This window comes from Orbicella faveolata, unplaced genomic scaffold, assembly GCF_042242905.1.
Source record: "Orbicella faveolata isolate gen_17 unplaced genomic scaffold, um_ofav_v1 contig_27, whole genome shotgun sequence".
Taxonomy (NCBI): domain Eukaryota; kingdom Metazoa; phylum Cnidaria; class Anthozoa; order Scleractinia; family Merulinidae; genus Orbicella; species Orbicella faveolata.
In genome coordinates, this window is record NW_028301555.1 from 3,838,294 (window position 1) to 3,854,170 (window position 15,877).

At 37.7% G+C, this 15,877-nt stretch overlaps 1 protein-coding gene across 3 annotated transcripts; it reads right to left on the reverse strand.

The window, feature by feature from the left end:
* Nucleotides 1-12: 12 nt before the first annotated feature.
* Nucleotides 13-15,474, reverse strand: LOC110066241 (REST corepressor 1-like). Of its 3 annotated transcripts, XM_089296594.1 has the most exons (17): nt 15,235-15,474; nt 14,227-14,265; nt 13,675-13,734; nt 10,318-10,404; nt 9,769-9,821; nt 9,530-9,608; nt 8,570-8,652; nt 7,926-8,047; nt 7,503-7,560; nt 7,343-7,399; nt 6,319-6,431; nt 5,238-5,385; nt 3,982-4,161; nt 3,573-3,630; nt 2,729-2,998; nt 2,264-2,427; nt 13-1,260 (listed from the first exon to the last, which is right to left on the reverse strand). In XM_089296594.1, exons 1-17 carry the CDS (start codon nt 15,242-15,244, stop codon nt 1,090-1,092), a joined length of 1,752 nt encoding a protein of 583 aa, XP_089152720.1. In that variant the 5' UTR covers nt 15,245-15,474; the 3' UTR covers nt 13-1,089. The 3 variants fall into 3 exon arrangements, with proteins under 3 accessions (XP_089152720.1, XP_089152719.1, XP_089152718.1); XM_089296593.1 differs by lacking the exons at nt 14,227-14,265; nt 15,235-15,474 and adding an exon at nt 13,842-14,167 and having other exon boundaries at nt 5,238-5,325; XM_089296592.1 differs by lacking the exons at nt 14,227-14,265; nt 15,235-15,474 and adding an exon at nt 13,842-14,167.
* Between the last annotated feature and the right edge of the window lie 403 nt (nt 15,475-15,877).

Sequence of the window (15,877 nt, forward strand, 5' to 3'; positions counted from 1 at the left end):
TGAAAATATAAATCAATTTTTAGAAACCTTTTTTATTTTATTTATTCCATTACACAAACCACAACGAGGTTACAAGGTGTAACAAAGATAACAAAATAAGCTAAAATTCGCAGCCGTTGTAACGATCTGAAAACAAACTGTAAGAGATTGAACGAGAAAGGAAACGTTCGCGAGGAAACGAATCCTGTTGAGACAACGATCCAAAATATTTAAATAGTGTGCTTGCTTCATATAGGCTTTTAGTATATTTGTTTCTGTACAGAGCTTTGTGATTTCTTTCTTTTTTTAATGAGCCCTAACAAAAACACCTGTTATCTTTTTATCTACCTCAGAACTCATCAAAAGAAAGACATTGACTAGATTCAAACCTTAAATAGTGTAAGCCTGAATTTCCGCCTTCTCTTCCGGAGACGTACGACTCGAAGGCTGGCATCATACAAAGGGTATCTTACTTTTTAGTCACTTGATGAAATTCTCAAGTTGGACCATTCAAGTGAAAGCTGTTGAGCGTCGCAATTATTACGTAAAAGGTGGTTCTAACTTTCAAGCCTGTTGTTGAAACCCTAGTGTGTGACCATTCAAGTGAAAGCTATTGAGCAGTATTTTCATGTGGTACTGTTTATTATGCTGTGCGAGGTGGTTCTAACTCTTTGGTCTGTAGATGAAACCCTAGCGTGTGACCATTCAAATGAAAGCTATTGAGCAGTACTTTTCGGTCGTTGGGTCGTTTTTCCCAAGTGGAAATTTCCGAAACATTGTCTCGTTTCTAACCAGCTTTATTACATGCAAGAGTTAAAGGATTAAATAAGTCAGATGCCGCTAAAAGTCAGAACATGACAACAGTATTGACAAACAAATTGTTAGAAGTTTCTGGCTGTCATCATCGAATCAAACAGAGCCCTTGGAAATAAACATCAGGCACAGAGTAACTCAACATCCTCTTCAACGAAAACGGATTCAGTCATTTGTCGAAGACGGGATTTCGATTGAAAAAACGCAATTATCATTTGAAATGAACAAAAATATATATATTCTTAAATGAACGTTTTGTTAGCTTGAAAGCAATTTCCTGACAGCAAGGCTATGTCATCACATGCCAGAGCGCGTCTGCCTTAAGGGAGGGGTTCCAGAGGCGCTATGTGGCGACTCAGATCTCCCAACAGGACCTCCGAGGGGTTTCTGCTCCATTATTTGCTGAATTAAATGTGGAGGTGCCGGTGGGGACTGTCGCATCATAGGGTTGGCTTGAGGGTGAAGAGGCTGAAATAAAAACAAGACCAAAGTTAGAATCCCGAATGGAAATTTTCTCGTAGTTAAGCTGCTTCATCTATTCAGTGCAATTTGTGAGACCAATACCATTCAATCAAGGTACCGGTTTTGTTATAATTTAACATCTTGGCACGTTTCCATTGGAGAAGTCAAAGGGGCCTGAACTTTGATTGGATCAGACGAGTAGGAGACCAAAAGATCGTGTCCAAAACTTTATTTAAGCAATAGACTACAAGTTTTTATGGTTTATAGGCTGATAAACCACGCGGGATGTTGGAAGAACACGAGAAGAATTCGTAAATCACGAGCCGCAGGCGAGTGATTTACGAATTCTTCGAGTATTCTTCCAACATCCCAAGTGGTTCATCATGCCTCTAAACCATAGAAACTTGTGGTCTATTGCTTTTATATAATAATTCAGAAGACACGCGAAATTTCCATGAGTTCACTGGCACAATAAACCATAGCTGATTGACCAATCAGAGCGCGCGCATTCATTTAATAATTATATAAAAGGTGATAAAAATACATATGAGTGGCTTTCATTTGACACTTACACATGCTTACAACTTTCTGTAATGAGTGGACTTTATCACTCAGAATCAACACATTTGTCTAGAGCGTTCAGAATATTTAGCCCTACAAACCCTCTCGCAATGGTTTTGCACAACACAGTCACTATTAAACATGCCTTCACGAAAGTGCGACAATTGTGATCCCTTTAAAGTATTTACTCTCTAATGTAGCCTGCGAAGTAGGCGTCCCCTACGAGGGGAAAGTTTCTTCCTGCTGGTCATGTGAAAATTAAACCAAGAGCTAAAATCGACGAAGAGGGGAGTTGTTGGGGTGAGCACGACCAGAATGCGGGAAAAGAGCTCTCGTTCGTAAATGAAAGATACACTTGCTACGTAGGATAACTCTAATACAACGAGAATATAACTGCCCAAACCTCTCTGCACGTGATACGGGCCTACATTTCTACTGTACCACTCACTTGTGGACGTATAGGTGGAACCATGGGCTTAATCAGTGGAGGCGGTCCTTGTAGCCCCCCCTGGCTGGACCGTGGGATTCCGGCCTGAGGTTGCAAGGGAGGTGGATGGCGCTGAGCCTGTGACACTGATGGTTTTAGAAGTGGAGGTGGCTGGCTGGGTATGCCTAAATGAATTACAACAAGCACGGTAGGTTAGTGTTTAAACCTCAAGATTACAAGTTTTTAGTTTTAACTTACCGTTTGGTGAGTAACGATGAATGACATATGAAACGGATACGAGAAAGATACAAAACACCTAGCTCCGACAAAATACAAGGCTAAAAATATTTTAAAAATGGCTGAAAAAGTAAAAAACAAACAAACAAACAAACAAACGTTTTTGACATAATGTCGTCTTCGGCGTAAAAAGGCGTTCGCTACTCGTTCCGTTTTCCTTACAACTTAGAAGTGAGAAACATTACATACCCTGGGTGGGGATGGAGGGGGAGGCTCTGTCTGGTTGACTGGGTGACGAGTTGCCACTACTCCCCGGTGATCCTGACATGTGTAGAACCTGTAAATCATCGTCTTTTCTATCACTGCTCGTGATGCCCTGTTCAGCTTCGTACTCTTCAAGAACTTGCTGAAGGTTGAAACGTCTTCTGTAGTTCACAAAGAAGTTGCGGCACTGACTTACACTTTTGTTGCCTAACACTTCGGCCATGGCTTGGAAGTCTTTCCCATAGCGTCTTACAGCTGTAAAGGAAATCAGGTTTCGTTCTGACGAATTAGTAGTAAATCAATAAATTTCTACTTGCTGATGGTGATGCGCGGTATTCATTTTATATATAACACATTTTCCCCAAAATGGTGGAGACTCAATGACCCAATGGTTAGCGCGCTAGTCTCCGGATCGAGCAGTCCGGGTTTGAGTCCTGGCCATTGTCACTGCGTTGTGTTCTTGGGCAAGACAATTTGCTCTTGCAGTGTCTCTCTACACCCTGACCCAGGGGTATACGAGGGAACCAGGGAATTAAATTCTAGGGGCGTAAGTAACCCTCCGATGGACTACATTCAATCCAGGGGGTAGATACATGTACACTCCTAGCCGCTTCATGCTTCAGAAACTGGGATAAGCTCTAGCTGTATGGGCCACTGGTCTGATGCAGACTTAACCTAACATGTACCGTCCATTTTCCCAAAGGTTAAAACACATTACAATTCAAGTTAGGGTGAGATTGGATGATAAGTTCTGTTATTGTAATCACATGTCTGCGTGACCCGTTTGCAACGTCTTGACCCTGAAAGGCTTCATTTTCAAGGTACTTACACTGGACTGCCAATAGCAACTCTTCATTTGACCACCTGGCGTTGTTCTTGATATTTTGCTGAAAAAGCACAACAAACGAACCTTTAGTTTATCTATTAGAGGACACCAAGACGATGTAAGGAGCCCGTGGCGCTAAATGCAGCCAGGATCGAGCAGCTGATGTAATGATAGCGCAAGCACATACATTTACCTTAACTGAATCGAAATAATCGAGTCATTTTCCTTTCTTTTCACGTAGTGGCTTATAAAGGAAAACATGGAAAGGAACATGGCGTCCCAATAATTTTATACGAAAATGGTGTTTTGAACAGTGATTGAATCACAATGCATGAAAGGAAATTGTTCCCAGATTTTTACATGGAAACTATAGTCAGGTTGTAACATTTCCTCAAGTCTTAACTGCACTTACATCTCCTGGTCTCAAGGTTTCAACTCCACTCTCCAGCTGGTACTTGTGTTGACTTATTGACTGTTTATTAGCCTGGATTTGCCGCTTGAGGTTTACTATTTCCATCTCCAATGGACGCACATGGCTATCACCATGGGTACCAGACACTGAGACAAGATACTCTTGAGACAAAACCATTCCCTACCAGGGACAAGAAGACCAGAGCATAGACAGTGTTACATGTATGTGTCTAACATTATAATTAATGCATGTACTAAAAACAATATTATTACACGCTACATTTAAACTTGACAGTTAATTTTAGATTACCAGCCGGTGGAATGATAATGATTACAGGTGGAAAATTTGGGTTACATTGTACATTGTAGAAAATTCATGAATTAACCAGACAGGAACTCTTAGCTGGACAAGTCATTTCCTCACATTAGCCTTCTACTGTAACTACTGCTCACATCCCAAGACGTGATCTACATTATCCCTAATCCAAAGAAAGAACTTCACTTTGCCAATTTATTTTGGAAGAGAGAAACATGGGTTTTACGATGCTAGTTTTGAGCCTGTACGATATGTTTTTGCTGCATAAACTGTACTAAACAAGTAACTCTCAAAGACAGTTCTATACAAGTACATTTCAGCATTTACAGTAATTTGTACTCTCTGAATTACAACTGTACTAAGGTACATGTAGTAGTGAGCATTTCCCAAACTTCCTGGAAATTCAGGCATAAAATCTCTTAGACAAGATTGCTTTAACAGCACAAGAAGAGCATTTAAACTCAGAAGAACTGCTTTTAATGCATACGCACCCTAACTGTTGAGCCTGACATCTCACAAGTAACTGAGGATGCATAAATTACAACATACTTATACATGTACAAGTACATATTGAGATTCATTCATGTACATTTTTATACATGCATTCTTACACATAAATTAGCACATTATCACAAAGATTACAGTCTTCATATATATAATGGCTACAGTTTGACACATTTGCTGTTATTGCTAAACCAGTCAGAGCACAGTATGGTCATGTAAAACTCGAGGCAGATTTTACTATCTTTTTGCTCACAAATAAAATTTAGTCGGCCTCATTTTAGCCCAGTAAAGTTAGTAAAGTTAGTACATTAAACACACATACAACCAAACTTGTTATTGTGAGAACAAAATATGTTCAAAATGATTTTCACTGATTGTTGGGGCTTTCAGATACTGACTTGGCTCTCATATACATGTATGTCTGAAAATAGACAAACCTTTGGTGCTTTTCTTTTGACTTTATTTCCACGGTGTCCAGTTCTTGTTTCTCGTCCTTCGTGCCTCGGTCGCAGAGTTCCAGTTCTCCTGTAAAATGAGGCCAGACTCAAAGTTGGTACCTCCATTGAATTGTGATGTGCTTTTTGACTAATATAGAGCAAAAGATTATTTCACACTGTCAGTTTGGGTTAGTAAAGTTAGTACATTAAACACACATACAAGCAAACGTGTTATTGGATAAATGTTTTGGAAATTTGTTTGCTTGTTTTCCAAGCTAGCCTGGGCATTCTAAAGTTTCAATTTAGATACAGATATTGGCATAAAGGAAATTGACCTTTGCACTAACTTGCTGTCAGATCCGACAAAAACCAACATAAAGATGATTAAAAATTGTAACAAATTATTGCCAGGGACTTGTAAGAATGCTTCAATGTGATTTCTGAGATAATAATAATTTTAACAACCTTTAATATACATGTTCAGACAGGCGTGTTTTACTGGAAAATACACCTCTTGTAAAATTAATACGAAATTACATCCATAACCTTTGTGGAAGTGACGTATTAAATCCATATCCTCCCAGGAAAGGATGTTAATATCCTCATGATTGCTTACAAGTGCAAATAGTGAGTGAAAATGTCAAGCTATACATTAGTCTACATAAGAAAAGAAAATCACACAGTGGCTTAAAGATATGAATCACTGTTTCCTTCTCTATGTTCTAAGCTAACAAAAATATGTAGAAATATAAAATATATACTACTGTACTTGGCTGCGAGAAGAACAAGATTTCTCTGCAAGTGTTAAAAAATATTTCCTGGGTGAGCCCAGCAAACAAGAGAAATATTTTCAACGTGAGAAGAGAAATTTCGTATCTCCAAGCCATGGGCCATGTAATGTTCTATTTATTATATAAACACCAATAAAATACTAAACCAACTCACTTTTGCTGCAAAAGGTGCAATTTATTATCCAACCATAGCAACAATGATCTTTTCACTCGTGAAGATAACATGTTTTGGGCAAAAGCTCACCTAGTATTCCATTGGTGTTTATATAACAATATCCTTTATCCTATACCTTAAGAACTGATAACATGCACTGCACATGTTCCCCTTCTGAGTTGCATGAAGTTGAGAGCTCTGTGTGCGACAGTTAACACAAGGGCCAGTAATGCCAGCTGTTGGTGTTCCCTGTGTAAGATCACATGTACATGATCACAATACAATAAGATAGTGCCAGTCATTAATATTTCACAGACAAATGACTCACATAGCAACTTACAAGTGTTCACTTTGAGGAGGTTTTCAGAGAGGGCAAGGAAAAGATTAATGCAGTCTTAAGGCCCAGTGACAGGATGCGACAATTCATGCAATATTTGGCACAACATTTATCAATTGTGTTTCCACCCCTAAGATTGTTGCTTGCAACATTGTAGAAGTAGAATGAGATTGTACTCCTGCAATATTACATGCAGTATTGCATGCAGCAATTTCATGGCTGGACACATGATTCGGTTCAACCATTGTGAGCAATACTGCATGGAATAATTATTGCACCATGTGTCCAGGCCTACTATGTTTAGCTCTCTTAGTGTTGTAATAAAAATACAGAATCATAAGCTCAGATTGATAGTTCAGCCACATGTTTAAAGTATGTCTCAGGAACAAATATTTACCACACAAAAACCTTAAGAAGGACACCACCAGAACAAAGAAAGCCAGGGAGGCCAAAGACAACATGATGGAAAAAATGGAAATGGAACTGAAGGAGATGGATTCTGCATACAATTGTACATGTGTACAAGGGGAAAGGCTCAGAAGGTGGCAAAGGATCAAGACTGTTGGTGTGGTTTAGTTACGGCTTTCTGCCTCGACAGGGACAAAGGGGACTTCTTAATATGCAGTATATATAAAGTAGTACTAACAGTAGCTGGGACCTTAACTAGGAGTCTGCTTTTGGGAGGTGTCCGCAACCAAGGTTTGCAGTCTCAACACCCAAAACTCATGGAAAATGCTGTTGTTTCGTAGGGTACAAAAGCATTATTTGAAGTGAATGAACATTTACGTTTATGTTTAGTTTACACATGATGTGATGTACTTACAGTGGGTGGCTTGGTTATCATCTTTGGTTTGCTCTGTCCATTTGTTTGTCTTGATTGCTAAATATAAAAAAAATTGATATGGAACATATTTATTAAAAGGGTATACTGTTGAATAGAATCCCATTAATACACCTGTACAATTTTTAAATGGTAGTCATACCTCTTTTTCTGGTTCAAAGTCACTGTCACTTGAATCACTATTATCACTCTCAGGATCACTGTGCCAAAAACAACAGAGGCAGTCAATATTACTGCATTCTACATAACTTTGTTATAATTGAAAACTGCTTATCAAATTTATAGAGAACATTTCACTACACATGTGCATGCTGGGCACATTTGCATTTTTTTTTTTCACTTACATGTTGAACAGTAATAAAGTGCAGTGTCAATGTGCTAGACATTGCCGTACATTTGCAGTCAACATGCATCTGGTGTCAGAGTGAATGAAACTTTCCAAGGTTGTCTTACAGAATTCAAGAGTATGACGGAATAGCAGAGTCTGATATACAGCTCAGAAAACCAGACACAGTTCATGATAACTATTTGAAGGGGATATGAAGAGCTGATCAGATTGACTTACTTGATGGGCTCCTTTTGTACAGCCATTTTCTTTGCTTGCCGATCAATCAAACTAGTTCGGCTTCTTGTTTTTTTCCACGAATAGTAATACTTAACCAGGGAAGCCACTGACTTGTCTGGCAACTAAAAGATATAGAACAAAAACAAAAACCAATACAACTTTCAGTTACTTTTGTCACTCAGTAAATATAATTGTTTACAGATATTGAGAAAACCGTCCAAGAAGTCATGGTAATGACTTTACCAGCTACTCTGCATGTTGTTACCCGCAAGTATTAACCCAATTTAGGACACAGCAAAATGTAATCCATCCCACCACAAATTCACCATGGTGGGATAAATTCCACAACTTTGTTCCTAATGAACATGATCCAACACTGCAACCAAAAAATTACTGCAACACTTTTAACAAACAGAGAAATGATGATAGAGTGGATTTCAAACTTTACAATTATAATTATTGTGAAGTCTTTTGAGAGGTTTGTAAATAAATACACTGTATCATCATTTTTTGAGACATTTTTTCCAACTGTGAAACAGAGCGTTATAAGGCACTTCCAGTTTGACCCTTCTCAATGTTTCAACTGCGTTATACATTTGTTCATTGCAATTTTCTCAAGCTGAACATAACATTGTTTTACTCACTGTTTGTTGGATCCGTTTGAAGCTTTTCCCATGAGAACTGTATGCTTGTTCAAACAGGATCTTATCCTCCATGCTCCACTCATCTGGGGTAGGGTAATTAGAAAACAAAGTCAACAAGTGATTATTAATTGGTTACCTTTCCTCCTTCACCATACTGGATTGCAATATACATTACACTAATTTCATCATGTTACATGTAATTGTGGAATCTGGCACATGTGAGCAAAAGACAATAATCACCCTGAAGAGTTCATGTTCACTTTTCTTGTAGCACATGTGCATGTATTTCTCAAACTCATCAATAATTTATAGAGTTTCAACATAAGAAATCATGACTGTGACAGTGTTTGGATATCTGATCTTAATTAGCACAGAGTTTTACGATTTTATATCACCATTTTCTCCTTAGTTTAGATTTGGATTGACAAGATGTATCAAACACTCAAGACAGCGTTTGACCACATTTCCAAACACCTCAAAATTTGTCAAAAATACTCTGCTTTGCATCATACATGCATTTTCAACTCTGTACTTGGTGTTTGGAGATGTGGTCAAACTGTCTGGAGTGTTTGAGACAGTTTGTGTATCTTCTCAATCAAAACTAAAACTGAGGAGGAAAAAGAGAAATAAGATCGTCAAAATCTATACTGTACATGTACATGTAATTAAGATCAGAAAACCATACATCTCATTTGTTCTTACGGACCAATCTAGCTGTTAAATAGTGTGATCATAACCTCATCGATAAATTACACATGATAACTTCCAATTGACAGACACAATTCCACAGTGTTGGGGACACACTGTACATCAAGAACATGTACATAAAGTTGAGTTCTGGATCAGAGCAAAACAGATTATGCATATGTACATGTATGTACACTTCACATTACAATAATCACCAGGGATGTAGAAATATGAAAATCCTACTTAGAAATATAACATAATTATAATATTTACCTGGGAATGGTGTAAAGTTCGCTAAATCAGTTAATGACTTGTCCAGATTATGTTTATGCCAGAACAGCATTCCAAGTGCCTCCAAACAGAAAGAAATACAAAGAATAATTAATATTTTGAAGGGATGACTAGTAATCACATTAATATTTAAGTTGATTATGACAAGGCAAATAGAATCAAACCAGTTTAAAAACACAATTTTCCAAATTCAAATTTAAACTTTTCAAGTTGCTCCATACCTGTTCCACATTGTATCCATGCTTGTCCTTAGCAACCAGCACATAATCATCCACTAAATATATACCAGAAAATAATAAAAACAAAACAAAATTAATGTGAACAGTGTTTGTACAATCCTACTAACAATGTTTACCTGTTGAATTCTTGTTTTGGCCATGTCAGAAAAAGTGGTATTGTTGCTTGGCCACCCCTGCCAACTGGGTTAAGTGTAGGAATACTATCTAATACTAATCTAATACTACTATCTACTTATTAACCAAGAGTGAGGTCTCAACAGGAAAATCTCAGACCAAGACCTTGCCGTATTGACCATGCAAGGTCAATACGGCAAGGCAGAGGTTTGAGATTTTTCCGTAAAGACCGAACGTTCAAGGTTACTAGTATGGTTTATTATTATATGGCTTTTTGCTTGGTTTTTGCTGGTCCGTAATCTGCCCATGGGCATTACAGGAGAATAATGTCCTACATGTAGTATTAGCCAATCAGAGGGCGCATTATATCGGCTACAAACATAAGTCATACAATAAATAATAATAATGATTACTTACATTTTGCATTAGGGATTTCATCCACAGGAGCCCAAACAAGAAGTGCATTATGTCTAAGATTCGGGTCATGTTTAGCCTCATCTTTATCTAAAAGGAAAACACAAAAAACATCAACAATTATACTTAAGTTGTTATTTACTGAAAAGATTAATTTCTAGCCCAGAAACATGACAAAATAATACAAAATATATACACGTAAACTCCAAGGAAAAATTTGTTGGAAATGAAATATTTCAGCATTATCATCAACATCTTCATCAGTTGAGCATTATTATTATTATAATAATATTGTTTTATCAATCACATGACCAACATGTATGAGGATGTGTGATGATTTTATTGAGCTATATAATTATATATGTACAATGGTGATGGGCTCAATCCCTGTCTTCCCAATTGAAACACAAGGTTAAGGGAGCTCTAGTTATTAAAGAACTTGGTCTCACATTAAATGGGCATACAAATGGTATACAGTGCAATATAGAACTGTCACATGATCAACGGACCAAAAAAAGTACATGACTAAAAAGCACCATGCAATAACATCGAGATATTTGTTTCCAAAAGACTTTTTACTCGAGTCTATAATACACATGTACTTTGTCATTATATACTCTTTTACTTGTAATACATGCACTCTGCAGATCATTTCCCAGAGCTCAAGAAACAATCCCTCTTGAACAGTGAAGAGAACTTGATAGTATTTGTTTCTGACATTATAATTTAATTTGCCAAAGAAACCCCCATACGGTACTGGTCAAAGGGACTGCAGCATTACACGCGCGTAAAGCGTATGTACTACACGCACATTACATGCAGTGTCCACGCACCTTACACGCAAATGTATGAAAATGCGTGTAATTGCACGCGGGTAATTTCACACAGTAGACGTGATATTGCGTGTAAAATTACATGCAGTCGTTCAACTGGAACTCATTAAGTGCATGTAATGAGAACAAAATATTAAAAGTGTGTGTCATGAAAACTAAACATTTACCGTGTAACATTTACCGTACTGGACTGCACTGCGATACGGTTTAGTCTTTCGCCTTCTTACTTCTGGTCATCAAACGTTTCCAATAGAATAGACCAGTTTCCTTTAACCGGCTTACTGCTTTGCAGTAAAAGCACTTTTTGCGTTATACATGTAGTTTCAACAAGCGGCGCAAGCGACTGACGGGCGTGCTAGGATTCACTGAGATAACAGAACATAAACACATAATTTCGCTTTCAATTTTAAATTACAGCAATCAGTGTACTTTAAAACAATTCGAAGATTCATTAAAAATATTTCGTACTCCGAAGCATTCAGAGTTTACCGGTGTTCAAAGCTTTTCCCGTCGTGTTTTCTCTTTTCGTGAGAAACAACAAGGGCACCAGCGACTGACGAACTGAGGCTTGACAGACACAAAATAATGAAAACGAAACATTTACCATATTGGACTGCACTGCGATACAGTTTAGTCTTTCGCCTTCTTACTTCTTGTCATCAAATTTTTCCAATAGAATAGAACAGTTTCCTTAAACCGGCTTACCGCTTTACAGTGAAAGTATTTTTTGTGTTGTACCTGTAATTTCGCTTTCAATTTTAAATTACAGCAATCAGTGTACATTAAAACAATTTGAAGATTCATTGAAAATTTTTCGTACTCTGAAGCATTCGGAGTTTACCGGCGTTTAAAAGCTTTTCCCGTTGTGTTTTTTCTTTTAGTTTCATTTGCCGACATTGGACAAAAATTGGATCCTACTGAACTAAAATGCTATACAAAAACGACATTGTACAGTAGGCTAAATGAACATGTCTTTCTTTTGAAAGTTTTGCAAACTCTTGAAAATTGTGTAGGTTAGGTAGACTGACAAATTAAACCTTTGTCCTTTTAGAATTCACCCGTACCGTAAATCCTCAAATTAGTGCCCACCCCCCCTCGAATAAGTGCCCCCTTCAAATAAGTACCCCTTGTATCCAACGAAATTTAAAACAAGACCCCCCCTTCAAATAAGCGCCCCCCTCCCCTCCCCCCATTTTGTGGACAAGTAATGAAACAACAAAGGATGTATAGTTTTCGTCATGTAGTATTAGATTTGTACATTGTTTCAGTTTGTGAACTTTGTTGAACATGCTAAGTACTAACAGTGCCACAATTTAAACTTTAGAATCAGCTTTTTATGTCAGTAATAAACAGCTTATGTTGGTGTTTACGCACAGATGATGTATTAAAAAAAATGATCAATGTCAGGCCATGATTTGGGAAAAATTAAATACGTGCCCCCCTCGAATAAGCGCCCCCTGTCTTATCCTAAATTTGAAATTAGCGCCTGGGCGCTAATTCGAAGATTTACGGTAATTCAACCTTTCCATACCGTGTAAGGTAAAATTACCTATGGTCCAAGACACAACTAAATTTTGGCATACATGTAGATAAATATTTTAATTGATGGTGAATACATGAAAAGAAATCCATTGATGTCGAAGAAATCCCAGGATTTCAAGTAATCAAAGACTTATATCACATAAAGCTCAATGCAACAACCATTCTACAACCAGCTGCACTTAAATGGCAGACTTGCATAAGCCAGGAATAAATAATTTACTAACTTAAGAAACATTTGAATGCGAATAATAGAGCCAAGGTTACAAAAAATATATATATCTCAATGTCGCAGAACAACTGAACTACAATAACATTGAAAAGAGTGATCAAAAGTTAGTTTTTCTATAACACAAAATCACTAAAAGAAATTTTCAAGTCAGGTCTTAACTTTGGCAAGCCCTTCCCAAAACTGCAATTCCCATCTATTCACTTTCTGCTTCTAGAAAACCAAAACAAGCTCAACCCAGATTTTCAGTTAAAATCACTATTTTCAGGGAAGCATGTGAATAAAATGATAACTGCAGGTTTAGGCCTTCTGAAAAATCTTCAATGAGGGCAAATAAATGAAAAAACTAACTATTGTTGTTTAACTTTCTTCTTTTGGTCTGCCAGATTGACACGAATATTCAAAATGACAACAAAAGTTTGTGGCTCTCAACGTTTTAGCTTGCCGTTTAATTAGAGAGTAACTGAAAAAGGTAATCTTTGCAGATTGTGTTGGAAAAGTTTCCTTTAAAACAATGGCACAACTTTAAAAGTAATAACGATTAACGAAGTTAACCTTGACTTGACGCGAGCGAGCGAAACCGGCCGGCGAACTAAAAGTTCTTACATAATGACGTACGCGAACTCACCGTCAACTCTTACGCCAACATACACTTTAACAAGTCCCAGCTTGACAAGGGCTTAATTTAATCACTTATCTTAGCTTTAGAGGAAAGAATACGAATAATCATTAAAAACCTTAACATAAACATGAACTTACTCTCTGAAACAAGCTCTGGGATGGCCGCTTGGAAATCGTGTCCAACTCGCATACCCGGCTCTGTGAATGAATTGAGAACGTTTTAACATCAATACCTTTCACTATACCGCTTCCTGAATTAAATTTGATTTCCCCTAAGGAGAAAATTATGGTATTCAAGCTCTAACCATGGTGTTCCGCGTCGCTATCGCTATCGATCTTGGACACGTGTTGAGTGTTGTCACTCTCCATTTCTTCCAACCCCTCTTTCTTCCCATCCACTCTTGTGTGAGCCATGATCGAAGTTCTCGCTTCTGACGCCATTTAAATCACCTAAACGCTTTGTAATCCCGTAAATACGCAAAAGAGAGTTTTTCAAGACACTTGGCGTCTCAAAAGACGAAGCGCATGGAAAATAAAAAGAAAAAATTAAGCGAATTTCCCACTTTCCCGAGATGAACGGCGACGCGAAGCCAGAGCAAACAGGACAAGATCACGTGACCAAACAGTCACACTAACATATGATAATGTATTTGTTTTACAGCACGAATAAATTATATAGGAATGCGTTACCTTTGTAGTAATAATGCCCGTTCCCATTTTCTTTCTTATCTATTCGAAAGAAAACAAAGTAAAATCATCTGATATGCACAGACAAAAAAACGCGATAACAACAACAAAAGTTTAATTAACCGCGTTTTCAATGATTTTCCTGTAATTTAATATAATGTTGACTAATACTAGCCCATCCGCTTATAAACATGAGATCATCTCTTGTCTAAATCTCTCCGGTCAAATAACCAGTTGCCAAGCGCGTAAAGTTTAATGAACCACATGGTTTTTAATTCGCTCGTCTGTCAGACACGGCACCTTGCGGCTAATTTCATTCATTTTTTCTCTCCTCGCAGAAAGAGATCGCGCAAATTTGCAATTGCAACCCGACATGACAAAATATAATGCTTGGTGTTGGAAGTACAGAGAAATTTACGAAAATATATACAGTCGTAAATAATTCATGTTTCTGGATGTCTTCCCACAAGAGTAAAGCCATAAAAAGATTCTAAACTGCTAAAAGAAATCAAATGTCCATTGGTGGAATTTTAAGGAACCTAATAAAATGCAGGTTCTGTCATAACTGAAAAACATAATCCCAGCTTGTCAGTGAAAATAGAAACCTTACCGGAAATGAGAGGGAAAAATTGACCAGCACCGTGAAATATTATTCTTTGGCGCTATCTGTTGTACGGGAGCAATTGTACACCTTGGAAGTTCAATTTAGGGCCTTAGAGTATAAAGTCTTTGTTTTAATTTGAAATTCAAGAATTTGATTCGTGCTGGGCCGCGCGACAGACTTCAAATATGAAGTTTCCGAGTCACGCTTGAAAATTTTAAAACACTTGCCTGATGAAGTTTAACCAACCAACGTTTTAACGGGCGAAGACGGCATTTGAAGGCGAACGGCAAGGGAAGAGGATTTAATATGAACTGAGCGTTGTATTATAAGTGCAAGCAGAATAATTGATGTCTAAAAAGCCATTGGATTGGAGCACATACAATTTAACAAAGGTTATATTTACTTACCACCTTTCATATCTCCGGCACAAAACTCTGCTTATCTCACAATCCTGTAACTTGGGATAAAGAATCCCTACCTCCGTGTCGCCGATTACTAATTTTCTAGTTTTCAAACTCCACCGGAGACTCTAGCCTAACAGGTAACCAACGCTCTCAAATTGTATTTATAAAGTCATGCATTTTCCTCCACATGTCTGTATGTATGTTAATTTGCCGTGGTATTCAAAACCAGTCAAGCATGAACAATATCACGTGTGGGATTTGCATGTGAAAGCGCTGATTGGCGGACTATGTCGCCAATTTGGTGATCTTTGCGATGTAACAGGCAGGTTTTCGAGACGGAAGCGATCTCTACGAGTTGTAATTTGCGATTAATTACGCGCATCTGCGGAGATACCGACCATTGTATCGGTATAGTCAATATCACTGACAAGTGGTACCATTATATAAAGGCCACATCTTTCTCTCTCAGCGAGAAGTGAAATTTGAGACTGAAATGGGACGAAAGAGTAGAAACCGGCAGAGGCACAGTGATTGTTATGCGCTGTTTCAAGTCGATGTGTTTTATCCTATAGCTTCAATCTTGACTTTGACCCCGGGTTTTCACCTGAATGATATTGAAGTTGACTGTAGATTTAAATGGTCTTGG

Coding starts and splice junctions, on each gene's coding strand:
- LOC110066241 (XM_089296592.1), bottom strand. CDS start 13,977: ATGGCGTCAGAAGCGAGAACTTCGATCATGGCTCACACAAGAGTGGAT. Junction 7,400..7,502: donor ACTTTGAACCAGAAAAAGAG/GTATGACTACCA, acceptor TTTTATATTTAG/CAATCAAGACAAACAAATGG. Junction 1,261..2,263: donor TTCCACCTATACGTCCACAA/GTGAGTGGTACA, acceptor TTTTTATTTCAG/CCTCTTCACCCTCAAGCCAA.